Source organism: Pleurodeles waltl, chromosome 5 (genome assembly GCF_031143425.1).
Source record: "Pleurodeles waltl isolate 20211129_DDA chromosome 5, aPleWal1.hap1.20221129, whole genome shotgun sequence".
In the NCBI taxonomy this organism is placed as follows: domain Eukaryota; kingdom Metazoa; phylum Chordata; class Amphibia; order Caudata; family Salamandridae; genus Pleurodeles; species Pleurodeles waltl.
Window position 1 is genome coordinate 574,927,198 of NC_090444.1, and position 15,295 is coordinate 574,942,492.

The window sequence follows — 15,295 nt, forward strand, 5'->3', positions numbered from 1 at the left end:
TGAGCTGTGTGGCTCCCTTACCATGACTAGAGTGAGGATCTCTACTTGAACAGGGTGCAAACCACTGTCAACTAGAGACCCCATTTCAAACAGGTGTGCTCACAGCAACCACACTCACAATCTCAAGATGGCACATACATAATTACAACAGAGCTGATTAATTACACTAGTTCAAGACAATCCAGATATGCCTTAGGTATCACGGCTCCTCCAACAATACCCACTTACCCCAATTACCTCACTCTAACTATATCTGCCAGGCATGACACATAACGAGGGGGTATCCAGTACATTTTTAAGACATTAGGGAACACCAAGCAAACACTAACTCGCTGACTGTAATTAGGCAAATTGTGACAGAAAAAGAAAGATCACCAAGCACAACACAATGCTGATGATATAGCTTCACATCACATATCAAACCACAGAGTACGATGGGATCCCCAAAATTAAACAGACTGTGCAGAGATGCAAGGACAAATTGATGGCAGAATGCATGCAGTAGAAGTTAATTTAATAACAATGTGTTTGCAGCAACTACAATTAGCTATTCTTCTATTTCATTTTACTTGTCAACCAAGTTGATTTAATCAATGCTGCCAGTTCTGTAATCGCGTTGGGATGGCAGGTCAACTCTCAAACATCATAGGCACCGATTAACAATTGCTTCAAGTGGTTTGCCATTATTTCTGTCCTAATGCATTTTGATCTAACAGGTCCCACTGTTTGTACACTTAATTTCTCAATCATCAAATACAATTTGCTAAATACATTACCCTCTATCCACTTACAGAAAATTATAACAGGAGAGAAGACTTTGCCCAACTATAAAAGAAACCTCTACTATGGTGTCCGCAGGTCATTCAGATGAGATATTTTTCTTGAACATTACAGACGGCATTTCAAAACAAAAATAAGAAAGTGTTATACCTCAAGTAATTCTGATGAAACCTCAAACTTGAACTCCTTGATGCCTTCATCCTCCATCTCCACTCTTTTATAGAACAGCATGTATGCACTGTGTGTCTAAAAAATACAAAATAGGTTCTAATGTTTGACTCACAGTGTTACAGGCACAGGGCAGTAACAAATGCGCGCACACACACACACACACACACACACACACACACACACACACACACACACACACACACACACACACACAGAGGTATGGTCTTAACAAGAAAAATAAAGATACCTTTTCAAATGAAAAGTCCATAAATTTGTCAGTGACAGAATCGTAGGTCTTTGTCTGAAAAAGAAGAATCAAGTTAGTTTTCCTTTGAATACTCTAACACAGTGGTTAGTACCCTTTTGACTTCTGTGGACCACCTACATAATCATTACTGTAATCCAGGAAGCCCCAAAGAATCTTTATTGGAATCTGCCCCCCCCCAATCATCATGGAGTCATCATTGGAAATCCGGAACCCTGGCCTACGCAATTTCGATGATTTGAAACAAAAACAAAATACACAAAAATACATAGACAAGCATTCATCAAATACACAAATGGGGAAATATTTTATTTATTAAAAAAAATAGAAAAATCTAAATATTGAATCTAATGGGAAAGTTTGAGCTTTTCTAAGTGCAATGGAGGCCACCAATGATCCATACTGTATTCTGTTTAATGAACTTGCACTGTTCACACAAATCAGTGTGAGGATACCAACTGTATTTTTAGCCTCCATTTTTAAATTCCTTAACATTTACATAACATTCTAAAATGTTACATTTTCCATTTAGCTTCTTTTATTATCTGCACATTATTAATCTGTTAATATTATTTAATTTTCGAAGCAGACACGGGGCCCTTTGGATAGGCATTGCGGACCCTCAAAAGTACCTTAACCACAGGTTAAGAATCACTGCTCTAGCAGATTCGGAGCACTTGAATGCACTCAATATAATTTATTAAGCATATGAGAGTATTTTTGTTGATCAGAAAATAAGGATTACTTAAGTGTGCTTAAGTCAGTATAACCAAGCCCTAAATTTAATTTAGTGGGCCCCAGTCTGTTTGCACTGACAAACAAGTTACTTACCTTTGGTAACAAAGTATCTGTAAGAGAAATATTCTAGATGCAGATTCCTTACTGTAGAATTTCCCTCAGGCGTCAGACTGGATCTGGAGATTTTTCTTCGAGCAGTACCCTTATGCACAGTCAAGAGGCACTGGTTGACTACGAGTCTGTCGTTGGTGTCGTGGTCGCAGTGATGACGTCAAGGTCGTATATAGGTGCCACCCCGGCGTGCTCATGTCAGTTTCTTTCCACAACTTACTATGCCAGTAACGCCGAGCCATGAAAAACACTGAGAATAGTGCACCAGAACTAGGGCTCTGAAAAGTTTTGGAAGCCCTCTTCATGTGTTTGGCCATCCTAGATCTGAGGCCTAACACACAGTCCACAATGTCCTGTTTTGGAAGCTTGAGAGGTTGCTCCCAGCCTTCTTTCACAAGAGCAAGGGGACCCCTAACTAGGGTTTCCAAACAAAAGTTCAAAGGGGCTGTAGCCCACTCCCTTTTGAGGAACCTCCCTATAAGCACAGAGGATGCAAGGTAACAGGACATCCCACCTCCTCCTGAGTTTCTCTGGGAATCCCATCATCATGCCTTTGAGGGCTTTGTTAAACCTTTCAACTAATACATTGGTTTGAGGATGGCAAGGAGAGGTCAATTTATAAGTGACACCACACTCCTTCCACAAGACTTTAAGGTAAGCAGACATGAAGTTTCCACCTCTGTCTGATACCACCTCTTTAGGAAAACCCACATTTGACAAAATTCCCAGGAGGGTTCTGGCCACTGCAGGAGCTGTAGTGGTCCTAAGAGGAAAGGCCTCTGGATACCTGAGGGCATGGCCCACCACCACCAGTACAAATCTATTTCCAGAGGCTGTTGGAAGATCAAGGGAGACAACAGTTGACGACTTTTGATCTTCCACCCTAAGCTTGCAATGTTGTCTTCGCAGCCAGGCGTCCCTCAACCAAAATTGTATACCCCTGTTGTTGGAATAAATTTGTGGCATGGTGTACCAACAAATCCATTGATTCCCTTTCTGCCCCTCTATCTGAGGTTCTTCTGTTCATTCTTTCTTTGGCCCAGCAGGGCTCTGCTTTGGGCACCCTTAGAGGATATTTAGCCGCCATTTCGGCCTTCCTTAGGTTACCTGATCAGCCCTCATTTTTTTAATCTCATATTGTGAGTAGATTCCTAAAAGGACTCACCCATTTATTTCCTCCCACTCCATTTGTCATGCCTCAGTGGGACCTCAATCTTGTCCTTACTTTTTTGATGTGTACTCCCTTTGAGACAATGCATAACTGTCCATTAAGGCTCCTCACCTTCAAAACTGTCTTTCTTGTTGCTATCACCTCTGTTCGCTGGGTGAGTGAGCTTCAGGTCTTTCCTCAAAACCTCCATACTTGTCTGTGCACCCTGACAAAGAAGGGTTGGCAGTAAGGCTTTCTTCCTTCCTAAGGTGGTTACACATTTTCATGTAGGTCAGTCTATCACTCTGCATACTTTCTAAGGACACCCACACCCTTTGCATGAGGAGCACAGACTCCACCGTCTGGACCCAAGAAGAGCATTGGCGTTCTACCTCAATCGTACTAAAGATTTCCAGATGGGCGACCAACTCTTTGTTGGGTATGTGGGTGCAAAAAAAGGGAAGCAGTGCAAAAGCGTATCATCTCTCGATGGGTGCTTCTTTGCATCAAAATGTGCTACGCTTTGGCCAAGAAGCAACCTACTGAGGGTTTGCCTGCTCTTTCCACCAGAGCAACTATTGCTTCCACTGCGTTGGCAAGCTGAGTTCCTGTCCTGGATATCTGCCAGGCAGCTACGTGGGCATCCCTGCACATATTTGCTAAACATTACTGTCTGGACAGTGAGGTCCGTGGGGACGACTACTTTGGTCGCAGCCCACCACTGAGGATGGCATTGCTTGGGTATCTATTCTAAAGTAAGGAATATGCAACTAGAAGTCTCCATCAGATGTACAAGTTACTTACTTTAGGTAACAAAATATCTGGTAGAGACATATTCTAGTTGCAGATTCCTTACCACCCACCCATCCTCCCCGCTTGCAAACTGATATCTAGGGCCAGGGATTCCCCTTTCAGGTCCTCATCTCTGGCGCACCAATCTCTTTGTTCTTAGTAGCTCTGCGCATTGGCGTGGAAAGTCGTTAAAAGAAACTGACGTCACTGCGTGAAGGCAGCATCCTGACATCATCACGGTGACTACAATGCAAACGACGCCTGCGGAGTCAACCGATGCCGTCTACCGACGTGCAAGGGTATTGCTCGAAGAAAAATCTCCAGACCCAGTCCGACGCCTGGGGGAAATTCTATGGTAAGGAATCTGCAACTAGAATATGTCTCAACCAGATATTTCATTACCAAAGGTAATTAACTTGTACTACATGACCTGGGAGGGGTAGCCTCCCCAAGCCATCGGTATGCTTTGAAGGGTACATTTGGTGCCCTCCTTGCATAAACTGATTTGCACCATTCCAAGGACCCTTGGTCCCTGCTCTGGTGTGACCACTCCCCTGTCCATCACCACCCTAGGGGTGGTGCCAGAGCTCCTCCAGATGGCCACTTAATTCTGCCATCCTGAATCCAAGGTGGGCAGAGGCCCCTGGGAGCATCTGAGTGGCCAGGTCAGGTAAGTGACGTCACAGCCCCCTCCTGATCGGTTGTCACCTTGCTAGGTGACATCCCTCTTCCTGGGTTATTTAATGTCCCCTTCTTGGGTGGGTCCTCAAATTCGATGTGCAAGATTCCATCAGGACTCCTCTGCATCATTTACTTCATTTTCTGGCCACTGGGACTGCAACTAGACCCTCCAGGAAACAACAAACTACAGCGACGACCACGCTCTGTCACATTGTTTCTCCGGCTCCTTCTAGCAACTGCAACATTTCCCCAGCTGTGCTTCCTCTGAGGGCTGCAAGTCTTCAGCCTGCACAAGAAGGAATCTCCCTTGGAGTGAAGGAGTAATTTCCTTAAATCTGCAGGCACCAACTGCAGTGACGACTGGCTGCGTGGGTCTGCTCTCCTCCTGAACTGAGTATATCATGCTTCACAGGTGGTGTTCTGGAGTGGTCCCCTTGGTCCTCTCTACCAGCTTTCCAACTTGGGAGACGGTAAGCCCTTGTACTTTCCTTGCAGGACAGTCCCCTTGTGCACTGTGACTCTTGCAGCTACCAAGGCTTGTTTGATCCTACTCCAAGGGATTTTTAGGCTCTGTGTAGCCTCGCCCCCCCAGCACTCCTTCCTACAAAGCACAGTCTCCTGTCTGCTGCTCCAGCGACTCCTCTTTGGGTGTGCTGAGTGGGCCTCACTGCGACACCTGTGCACGCTGCCAGTGGGTTGCCTGTGGAGTCTGCCTCCTCTTCTTGTGACTCTCCTAGCTGCTGATGGTCACCCCGGACTCCCCTCCTTGGGTTGAGTCCCCTGGACCTTGCTGGTCCTCTTCAGCCTTGCAAACATTCTTCTCCATCTCTTGCGTTTGCCAAGGCTTGTTGGTGGTTTTCCAGCACCACTAACTGACTGAATCACAACCTCCGACGTGTGCCATCACTTACATTACTTCTCTTCACCTCCTGTGCTGCACTGCGGACCACAAAAAGAAGGCAGAAGGTAAGCATTAGGACAAAGGTGGGGACAAAGATAAAACAAGAGTCTTCATCAGGCCCACAAACTCTTTTGTAGAATGGACTAAATCCTCTTTCTCCTCCTTTAATAAACCTTGGTGCTACATGTGTAAGCACAAAGGCCATAAGGCAGGAGATAGCAACTGCCCTATGAAATGCACAACCCTCTACCACTAATACCACTTAACTCCTACTGCCCCTAGCAATAGCAATAGTAGTGATAACAGTAACAACACTAGTCAGTCCAAAAGTGTAGCTGGGCTCAACTTGGGGACTGTAGTGGGCTTTGGGCTTGTCAGGAAGACCACTGAGGATGAGTTGGTCTCTGATGGGGGCATTGACTTTGGGGCCCTAGCTGCCTGTCCCCTTAATATGGGTAACTACAGGCAGCATCCCTTAATCAGTGGTGTTAAGGCTATAGCCGACAAGGTCACAGATGCCAGTGTCACTATGATGACTTAAAAACTGGTGTCACCTGAACAACAAGTACTTGGTCACAAATACCAACTGACTGATGCTCACAATAACACTTTGTTCCACCCCATGGCAGTTATTGACTTTAGCTGGGGGAGGGAGGAGGGTGGTTAGTGGCCCTAAAAAGGTTGTAGTGTCCTCTGATCTACTTGTAGAATGTCTGCTAGGTAATGACTTGGAGACTTCAGCTTGGGCTGAAGTGGAGTTGGAGGTCCATGCAGCAATGCTGGGTATCCCTGGGCATATTTGTGCCCTGACCAGAGCACAAGCCAAGAAGCAAAGGGAACAGGAATCCCTGGACCCAGGAACAATGGCCCAAGATGCTCCTAAAACGAAGAGCAGAAAGGGTAAAAAGGTACCTGTTTCCAGTGAAGATTCTACTCCATAGGGAGAGGAATCTACTCCTTTGTGTGGAAACTACACCGGAGGAGCTCAAAGCTGACACAGCTGAGCTCTTGGGTGCAGGTGGGCCCACCAGGGAGGAACTCAGTATGGAACAGAAAACCTGTCCCACAATGGAAGGGTTAAGATAGCAAGCGGCAGCACAAGTGGCGGGGGATGTCGGTGGCACCCATAAGGTGTACTGGGATAACAGCCCCCTGAACTTAGAAGCAAGGTAACCTAAACCTGAAGCCACCAGGAGACTGGTCATCCATCTTAGGTTCAGGGAGTTCCTGTTAACTCTTGCACATGACATTCCCCTTGCAGGCCACTTGGGGCAAAGCAATACTTGGGACAGGCTTGTCCCTCACTTTCTCTGGCCACACGTCTTAACACACCAATTAGTTTTGTTGCTCCTGTGTCACTTGCCAAGCCTGGGGTAAGACAAGTTGCACTTCAAAGGCCCCGTAATTAATATTACGCCTTCTTGGGTCACTCGTAACTCACTCTGTATATTCTTAAACTTTTCAAATTCAACATCTTCAGCCAAGGGCCGGGTCTTTCTCCTCCAGGACTCCGTGGTAATCAGTTAGTTGATTACATCCATGTCTCTGCATTGGTCGCAGCAATGATCTGTTCTGCATATAGGTCGCCGGTGTGCTGGAGTGCACAATAAAGTTGAGATATGCTTCAGTTCTCTTGGATGTAGTACTGTGATGATGCAGAGGCACTTGTGAAAAATAGCCTGCTGTGTTTTGGAACTTCCCTGGTTTTTGTAAACTTTCATGGTCATATTCATGCAGTCTTAACCATCACCTCTCTATGTGAAGGGCTTCTTAGTCTTTGGGATCTCAAAAATTGCAAGCAAAGCCTGGTGATCTGGGTCCATGTGGATGGATGTATCACAACAGGTGATGTGAAGAGAGACGGTTGATCTGGTAAACATTACAAAAAAAAGCTAAAATGGCCAATAAGTATACTTTAATAAGGCCACAGTAAGACTTGGCTGGAACAATGAAAAATTAAACAAGAGAATTTCAGAATGAGAGGTTAGTAAGGGTTGGATATCATGGAAGGTACACCACACCAAAAACTTCTCTAGTGCCATATGTAGGAAAATGGCACCCTGTTGCAGTTACCCCCCCACTTTTTGCCTGATATTGATTCTGACTTGACTAAGAAGTGTGCTGGGACCATGCTAACTAGGCCCCAGCACCAGGGTTCTTTCACTAAAAATGTACCATTGTTTCCACAATTAGCACACCTCTGGCACCCTTTAAAAGGGTACCAGTGGTACCAGGGGCCCTGTGACCAGGGAAGGTCCCTAAGGTCTGCAGCATGGGTTGACACACCCTAAGGGACCCCTCACCTAACACATGCACACTGCCATTGCAGATTGTGTGTGTAGGTGGGGAGAAAAAGACAAAGTCGACATGGCACCCCCCTCAGGATGCCATGCACACAAAATACTGCCTGTGGCATAGGTAAGTCACCCCTTTAGCAGCCCCTAAAGCCCTAAGGCAGGGTGCACTATACCACAAGTGAGGGCATAGCTGCATGAGCAATATGCCTCTACAGTGTCTAAGCCTATTTTTAGACATTGTAAGTACAGTGTGGCCATATTAAGTATATGGTCTGGAGTTTGTCAAAACGAACTCCACGGCTCCATAATGGCAACACTGAATACTTGGAAGTTTGGCATCAAACTTCTCAGAATAATAAACCCACACTGATGTCAGTGCTGGATTTATTACAAAATGCACCCAGAGGGCATCTTAGAGATGCTCCCTGTATTTTAGCCCAATCCTTCAGTGCAGGACTGACTGGTCTGTGCCAGCCTGCCACTGAGACGAGTTTCCGACCCTCATGGGGTGGGAGCCCTTGTGCTCTCTGAGGCCAGAAACAAAGCCTGCACTGGGTGGAGGTGCTTCACACCTCCCCCCTGCAGGAACTGTAACATCTAGCAGTGAGTCTCAAAGGCACAGGCTTCGTGTTACAATACCCCAGGGCACTCCAGCTAGTGGAGATGCCCGTCCCCCCCAGACAAAGACCCCACTTTTGGCAGCAAGTCCAGAGGAGATAATGAGAAAAACAAAGAGGTGTCACCTTCCACTCAGGACAGCTCCTAAGGTGTCCTGAGCTGAGGAGATCCCTGTCTTTGGAAATCCTCCATCTTGTTTTGGAGGATTCCCCCCAATAGGATTAGGGATGTGCCCCCTCCCCACAGGGAGGAGGCACAAAGAGGGTACAGCCACCCCCAAGGACAGTAGCCATTGGCTACTGCCCCAGACCTAAACCCCCCCCCCCCCTAAATTGAGTAATTAGGGGCGACCCTGGTACCAGGAAATCAGATTCCTGCAACCTGAAGAAAGAAGATGGACTGCTGACTTGAAAGCCCCGCAAAGACGACAACTGACTTGACCCCAGCCCTACCGGCCTGTCTCCAGACTTAAAGAACCTGCACAATGACGCACCCAGCGGGACCAGCAACCTCTGAGGACTCAGAGAACTGACCTGCACCTAAAGGACCAAGAACCTCCAGAGGCCAGCGGGTCCGTCCAGGAACAACTACAAAGCAGCAACAAGAAACTAACTTTAAAGAGACTCTAACTTCCAGCCAGAAGAGTGAGTCTTCACACTCTGCACCCCACACCCCCGGCTCAGGTTTGGGAAACCAACACTGCAGAGAGGACTCCCAGGCGACTCCAACGACGTGGACACCCTGAGTCGACCTCCCTGCACCTACAGCGATGCCTGCAAAGAGGATCCAGAGGCTCCCCCTGACCGCGACTGCCTTGTAACAAAGGAACCCGGCGCCTGGACCAAGCACTGCACCTGCCGCCCCCAGGACTGAGAGGGACCACCTACCAGTGCAGGGGTGACCAGCAGGTGCCCCTCAGCCTAGCCTAGTCGGTGGTTGGCCCGAGAAGCCTCCCTGTCCCCTGCCTGCATCGCCAGAGAGACCCCCAGGTCCCTCTACTGTTTTCAATACAAAACCCAACGCCTACTTTGCACACTGCACCCAGCCGTCCCTGTGCCTCTGAGGGTGTGTTTTGTGTGCTTGTGTCCCCCCCCCCCCCCAAGTGCTCTACAAAACCCCCTGGTCTGCTTCCCTAGGATGCAGGTACTTACGTGCTAGCAGACTGTAACCAGAGAACCCCTGTTCTCAATAGACACCTATGTGTTTTGGGCCCTCCTTTGACCTTTGCACCTGCCCGGCCCTGTGTTGATGGTGCTGTAGCTTTGGGGTTGCCTTGAACCCCCAACAGGGGGTTGCCTATGCCCAGGAGATTGACTGTGTAAGTGCTTTACTTACCTGATAAACCAAAACTTACCTACCCCAGCAACTGTTGATTTTTGCAGTGTCCACTTTTTAAAATAGCTCATTGCCATTGTAACCAAAACTGCGTGTTTTACTGTTTTAAATCAATGTTCTATACTTACCTGTGTGAAGTACCTTGCAATTTATGTACTTACCTAAAATTGGAATCTTGTGGTTCTAAAATAAATATATATTTCTATATAAAAACCTATTGGCCTGGAGTTAAGTCTTTGAGTGTGTGTTCCTCATTTATTGCCTGTTTGTGTACAACAAATAAATAACACTACCCTCTGGTAAGCCTACTGTTCGACTACACCACCACAAAATAGAGCATTAGTATTATCTAATTTTGCCACTATCAACCTCTAATGGGGAACCCTTGGACTCTGTGCACACTATCTCTCACTTTGAAACCGTATATACAGAGCCAACTTCCTACATAAACAATTTTTGGTTGAAAGACAGCTGGCTGCCAAGATAACACTAACTACTTCAAGAAGATCATAAGCCATCAACTGTCGCCACTCAATCTCCATGTATAAAAGTGTAGGTTGCGTAAGCTTGGGTGTAGAACCCAAACTTGTTGGTGCAACAGGAGGTCCTCCTAAAGGGGCAGCCGAGTATGATGACAGATCCTCATGGCCAGAATTTCAGTGTACAACAATTTCCTCGCCCAGTCTTGAGCCATCAGGACGACCTGGGGCAAATCTTTTTTTTTCTTTTTTTCAGCATACTAGGCGAGAGGGTTGGAAAATCATACAAGAGTACCATGCCCAATGCATATGAAAAGCTTCCCCTATGAAGACTGCCTTGGGTATCCAATACACAAAAGTTGTGATACTCTGCATTCTCTAATGTAACCAATAGATAGAGTTAGGGTTCTCCTAATTTTTTGGAAGTCTCCCTGTGGCTACTCCAAATGCAATCGCCATTCATAATTCGCCAGGCAACATCGGCTCAGTTCATTCGGCATGGCATTTAAAGATCCTGCCAGGTGTTGTACTACCAGGGAGATGTCCTGAGCATTCAGCACTTCTAGAAGCACAGTGCTTCCTAGCGCAGGGGCCACAACCACACTCGACCCTGTTTGTTGCAATACCACATGGTGGTCATGCTGTTCATGAGCATTTGTACCCTTTCCCCGAATTGTTTGGGGGGGGTGGGGGGGGGGGGGGGCACCTTTAGTGTAAAGCAAATTGCTTGGTACAACTAGTCAATGTGGGGGCGAGTCTCCCCTGAAGATCAGAGTCCTATAATTTCCACCTCTCCCAGATGACCACCCCCCCCCACTCCCCAAAGTCCAGTAATGATGTATCGGTCACAACCGTTCGCTATGGGTAGGGTAAGAAAACTGCAGCAGAGCAGTCACCACTGAAGTTTTTTTGAAGTCTCTTCTGACACCTGGCAAATTTCCTTGGTGATAGTCCCATTGAGATTCAAATCCCACTGCAGAGCCCGCAGGTGCCACCTGGTGTGGCCCTGAAGTACAAGTTATTTGCCTTCGGTAACAAAATGTCTGGTAAAGACATTCTAGTTGCAGATTCCTTACCTTAAAATTTCCCCCCCAAGCATCAGATTGGATCCGGAGATTTTTTCTTCGAGCAATACCCTTGTGCGTCAGTAGGTGGCGTTAATCAACTCTGCGGGCGTCGTTGGCGTCATAGTCGCTGTGATGATGTCGGGAGTAGTACACAGACGCCACCTCAGGGCAGTGACATCAGTTCCTTTCTTTCCGCGCCACAAGCTGATCTGGAGAGAGCTACCCTGGTCTCTTCTTGACCGACTTCGACCATTATGTCAAGTTTTTTGGTGAGGTTACCAATGGGAGAGATGTGGCGAAGTTCACAATCAGATGTGGGCTGGACACGACTGACTCTGTAGGCAGATCGGTTGCGATGACGGTGGCCTTGAGGCACCAGACCTCGCTGCGTACTTCTTGTTTTTCGCGGGATGTCCAACAGTCTCTTATGGACATGCCCTTTGATGTCTCCTGTCTCTTTGGAGACAAGGCAGACTAGGCTTTGGAGAGGTTCAAGGACTCCCGAGCTATGGCTCGGTCCCTTGGCCTTTCCACTGCCCCTCACCCCTAACAGTTTGCCTTTCGCCCCTTTCATGGTCAAGGAAGGGGCTCCCTGTCGTGTCCCCATCCCAGCCACCTTGCCACCCATGCTGTTTAGCCACTGCTTGGCTGGGGACATGGAATCCCACGTGGGCATGGGACAGGGAACCAGCAGTCTGCCCACTCCACCCCTGCCCCTGCTGCAGCCTCCACACCCTCCTAGTCCGTCCCCTCACTCCGATCCCATTGGCAGCAGGAAAATTCTAAGGTGAGGAATCTGCAACTAGAAGTCTCTATCAGATACAAGATACAGGAGGCTAAAAAGGCCCAGAAGCCACAGAGGTACTCTCACAGAGACCTAGGCTGCAGGCTGAAACAGAGATATAATTGCCCAAATGTCCTGGACTTGTTGAGGTGGAAGGATAGCATGGAAGAGCACCATATCCAGGATGGCTTCAATCAAGAGGTGCCACTGTGATTGAGTCAGGTGCGACTTTGGCACGCTGATGGAGAAACCCAACAATGTCAACATATCGATGTTTGAGGCAAGCCTTCCTTCAGGAGCCAGTTGTTGAGGTGCGGGAAGATTGGAATTCCAAGCCTCTGTACATGGGCTAAAATAAGTAGCGCCTGGGGGGCTGCTGGATGGAAATAGGGAAGCATGCATCCTGCAAGTTCAGCACTACCAACTTGGGCAGGATGAGCATCTTTAACTTGTCTTTCCCTAAGAAGTTCAGAGGATGTGGATCCCGGATTGGACGAAGGCCTCTGACCTATTTCGGAATCAAAAGTAACGGGAACAACAACCAGTCCCGATTTCTTAAACCAGCACTGTAGGATGTTGGCTCCGTGTACATTATCTCAAAGTGAGAGATAGCGTGCACAGAGTCAAAGGGTTCCCCTTAGAGGTTGAAAATGGCAAAATCAGATAATACTAATGCTCTATTTTGTGGTAGTGTGGTCAAGCAATAGACTTATCAGAAGGTAGTGTTAAGCATTTGTTGTACACACACACAGGCAATAAATGAGGAACACACACTCAAAGACTTAACTCCAGACCAATAGGTTTTTATATAGAAAAATATATTTTCTTAATTTATTTTTAGAACCACAGGATTCAAGATTTGAGGTAAGTAAATAAAATGCAAGGTACTTCACACAGGTAAGTATAGAACTTTGATTTAAAACAGTAGTACACACAGTTTGGGTTAAAATGGCAATAAGCTATTTTAAAAGTAGACAGTGCAAAAAATCAACAGTTCTTTGGGGAGGTAAGTTTTCGTTAGTTTCTCAGGTAAGTAAAGCACTTACACAGTCAGTCTCTTGGGCACAGGCAGCCTACCTTTGGGGGTTCACGGCAACCCCAAAGCCACCGCACCAGCAACACAGGGTAGGGCAGGTGCAGAGGTCAAAGGAGGGCCTAAAACAAATAGGTGTCTATGGTGCTCTGGTTACAGTCTGCTAGCAATGGAGGGACCCCGGGGTCACTTTGGCGATGCAAGCAGGGCACAGAGGGCCTTCTCGGGCCACCCACCGACTGGGCTAGGATGAGGGCCATTTGCTGGTCACTCATGCCCTGGTAGGTGGTTCCTCTCTGTCCTGGGGGCATCCGGTGCAGTGTGTGAAGAGTCACGCTTCTGGCGGGAAATGAGTCTCTTTAAAGTTGTTTCTTTGATGCAATTTTGATGCTGTTTCTGGACAGAGCCGTTGTCCTCGGGAGGTTCTTGGTCCTTCAGGTGAAGGTCAATCCTCTGAGTCCTTAGAGGTCGCTAGTCCCGCTGGATGTGTCGCTGTGCAGGTTCTTTGAGTCTGGAGACAGGCCGGTAGGGCTGGGGCCAAGTCAGTTGTCGTCTCTGCGGGGCTTTCAGGTCAGCAGTCTTTTTTCCTGTTGAAGGTTGCAGGAATCTGATTTCCTGGGCTCAGGATCGTCCCTAAATACTGAATTTAGGGGTGTGTTTAGGTCTGGGGGGCAGTAGCCAATGGCTACTGTCCTTGAGGGTGGCTACACCCTCCTTTTGCCTCCTCCCTGGGGGGAGAGGGCCACATCCCCATTCCTATTGGGGGAATCCTCCAAAACCAATATGGGGGATTTCCTAAGGCAGGGGTCACCTCAGCTCAGGACACCTTAGGGGCTGTCCTGACTGGTGAGTGGTGACTCCTGTTTTTTCTCATTATATCCTCTGGACTTGCCGCTAAAAGTGGGGGATGTGTCCAGAGGGTGGCAATCTCTACTAGCTGGAGTGCCCTGGGGCATTTTAACACGAAGCCTGAGCTTTGAGGCTCACTACTAGGTGTTACAGTTTCTGCAGGGGGGAGGTGTTAAGCACCTCCACCTAGTGCAGGCTTTGTATCTGGCCTCAGAGGGCACATAGGCTCTCACCCTAGGGGGGTCAGAAACTCGTCTCAGTGTCAGACTGGCACAGACCAGTCAGTCCTGAACTTAAGGATTGGGTAAAATACAGGGTGCATCTTCTAAGATGCCTTCTGTATGCATTTTTTAATAAATCCAGCACTGGAATCAGTGTTGGTTTATTGTTCTGAGAAGTTTGGTAACAAATTCCCAGTATTCATTGTAGCCATTATGGAACTGTGGAGTTTGTTTTGACAAACTCCCAGACCATATACTTAATATGGTCACCCTGTACTTACAATGTCTAAGAATGGATTAAGACACTGTAGGGGCATATTGCTCATGCAGCTATGTCCTCACCGGTGGTATAGTGCACCCTTCCTCAGGGCTTTAAGGCCTGCTAGAGGGGTGACTTACCTATGCCACAGGAAGTGTTTTGTGTTCAAGGCACCCTGGGGGGGGACGCCATATCGACTTAGTCTTTTTCTCCCAACAACAGACACAATCTGCAATGGCAGTGTGCATGTGTTAGGTGAGAGGTCCCTTAGGGTGGCACAACACATGCTGCAGCCCTTAGGGACCTTCCCTGGTCACAAGGCCCTTGGTGCCACTAGTACCTTTTACAAGGGACTTATCTGTGTGCCAGGGGTATTCCAATTGTGGAAACAATGGTACATTTTTATTGAAAGAACCCTGGTGCTGGGGCCTGGTTAGCAGAGTCCCAGCACACTCTCAGTCAAGTCGGCATCAATATCAGGCAAAAAGTGGGGGGGTAACTCCAACAAGGGCCATTTTCTACATGAAGTAATTCATAATGCCCAGTATTCCGTCACCAGCTAAATTTGACAAAAGGCAAAATATTTTAAATGTCACTGAAGAACAGCTCAACAGGTGGGTCCAAAATTGGACCTTTAGTCCAACACTTTCAGGTCCCAACTGGTGATTATTGAGGCAAATGGTTGTCTTGTGCGTTTTGAAAACTCAACATAGGGTTTTACAGTGAGCCAACCTGACTCTTGTTACATCTCACAACAACACTAT

General features: G+C 47.4%; 1 protein-coding gene across 2 annotated transcripts in view; it reads right to left on the bottom strand.

The window, feature by feature from the left end:
* The window catches only part of USP34 (ubiquitin specific peptidase 34), a 1,940,069-nt gene that overhangs the window by 776,545 nt on the left and 1,148,229 nt on the right, over positions 1-15,295 (bottom strand). For both annotated transcript variants that reach the window (XM_069234398.1, XM_069234397.1), the window contains 2 exons: positions 1,199-1,252; positions 931-1,026 (listed from right to left, as the gene is read on the bottom strand). In XM_069234398.1, coding sequence (XP_069090499.1) covers positions 931-1,026; positions 1,199-1,252 — 150 coding nt within the window. The remainder of the gene's footprint in view (positions 1-930; positions 1,027-1,198; positions 1,253-15,295) is intronic.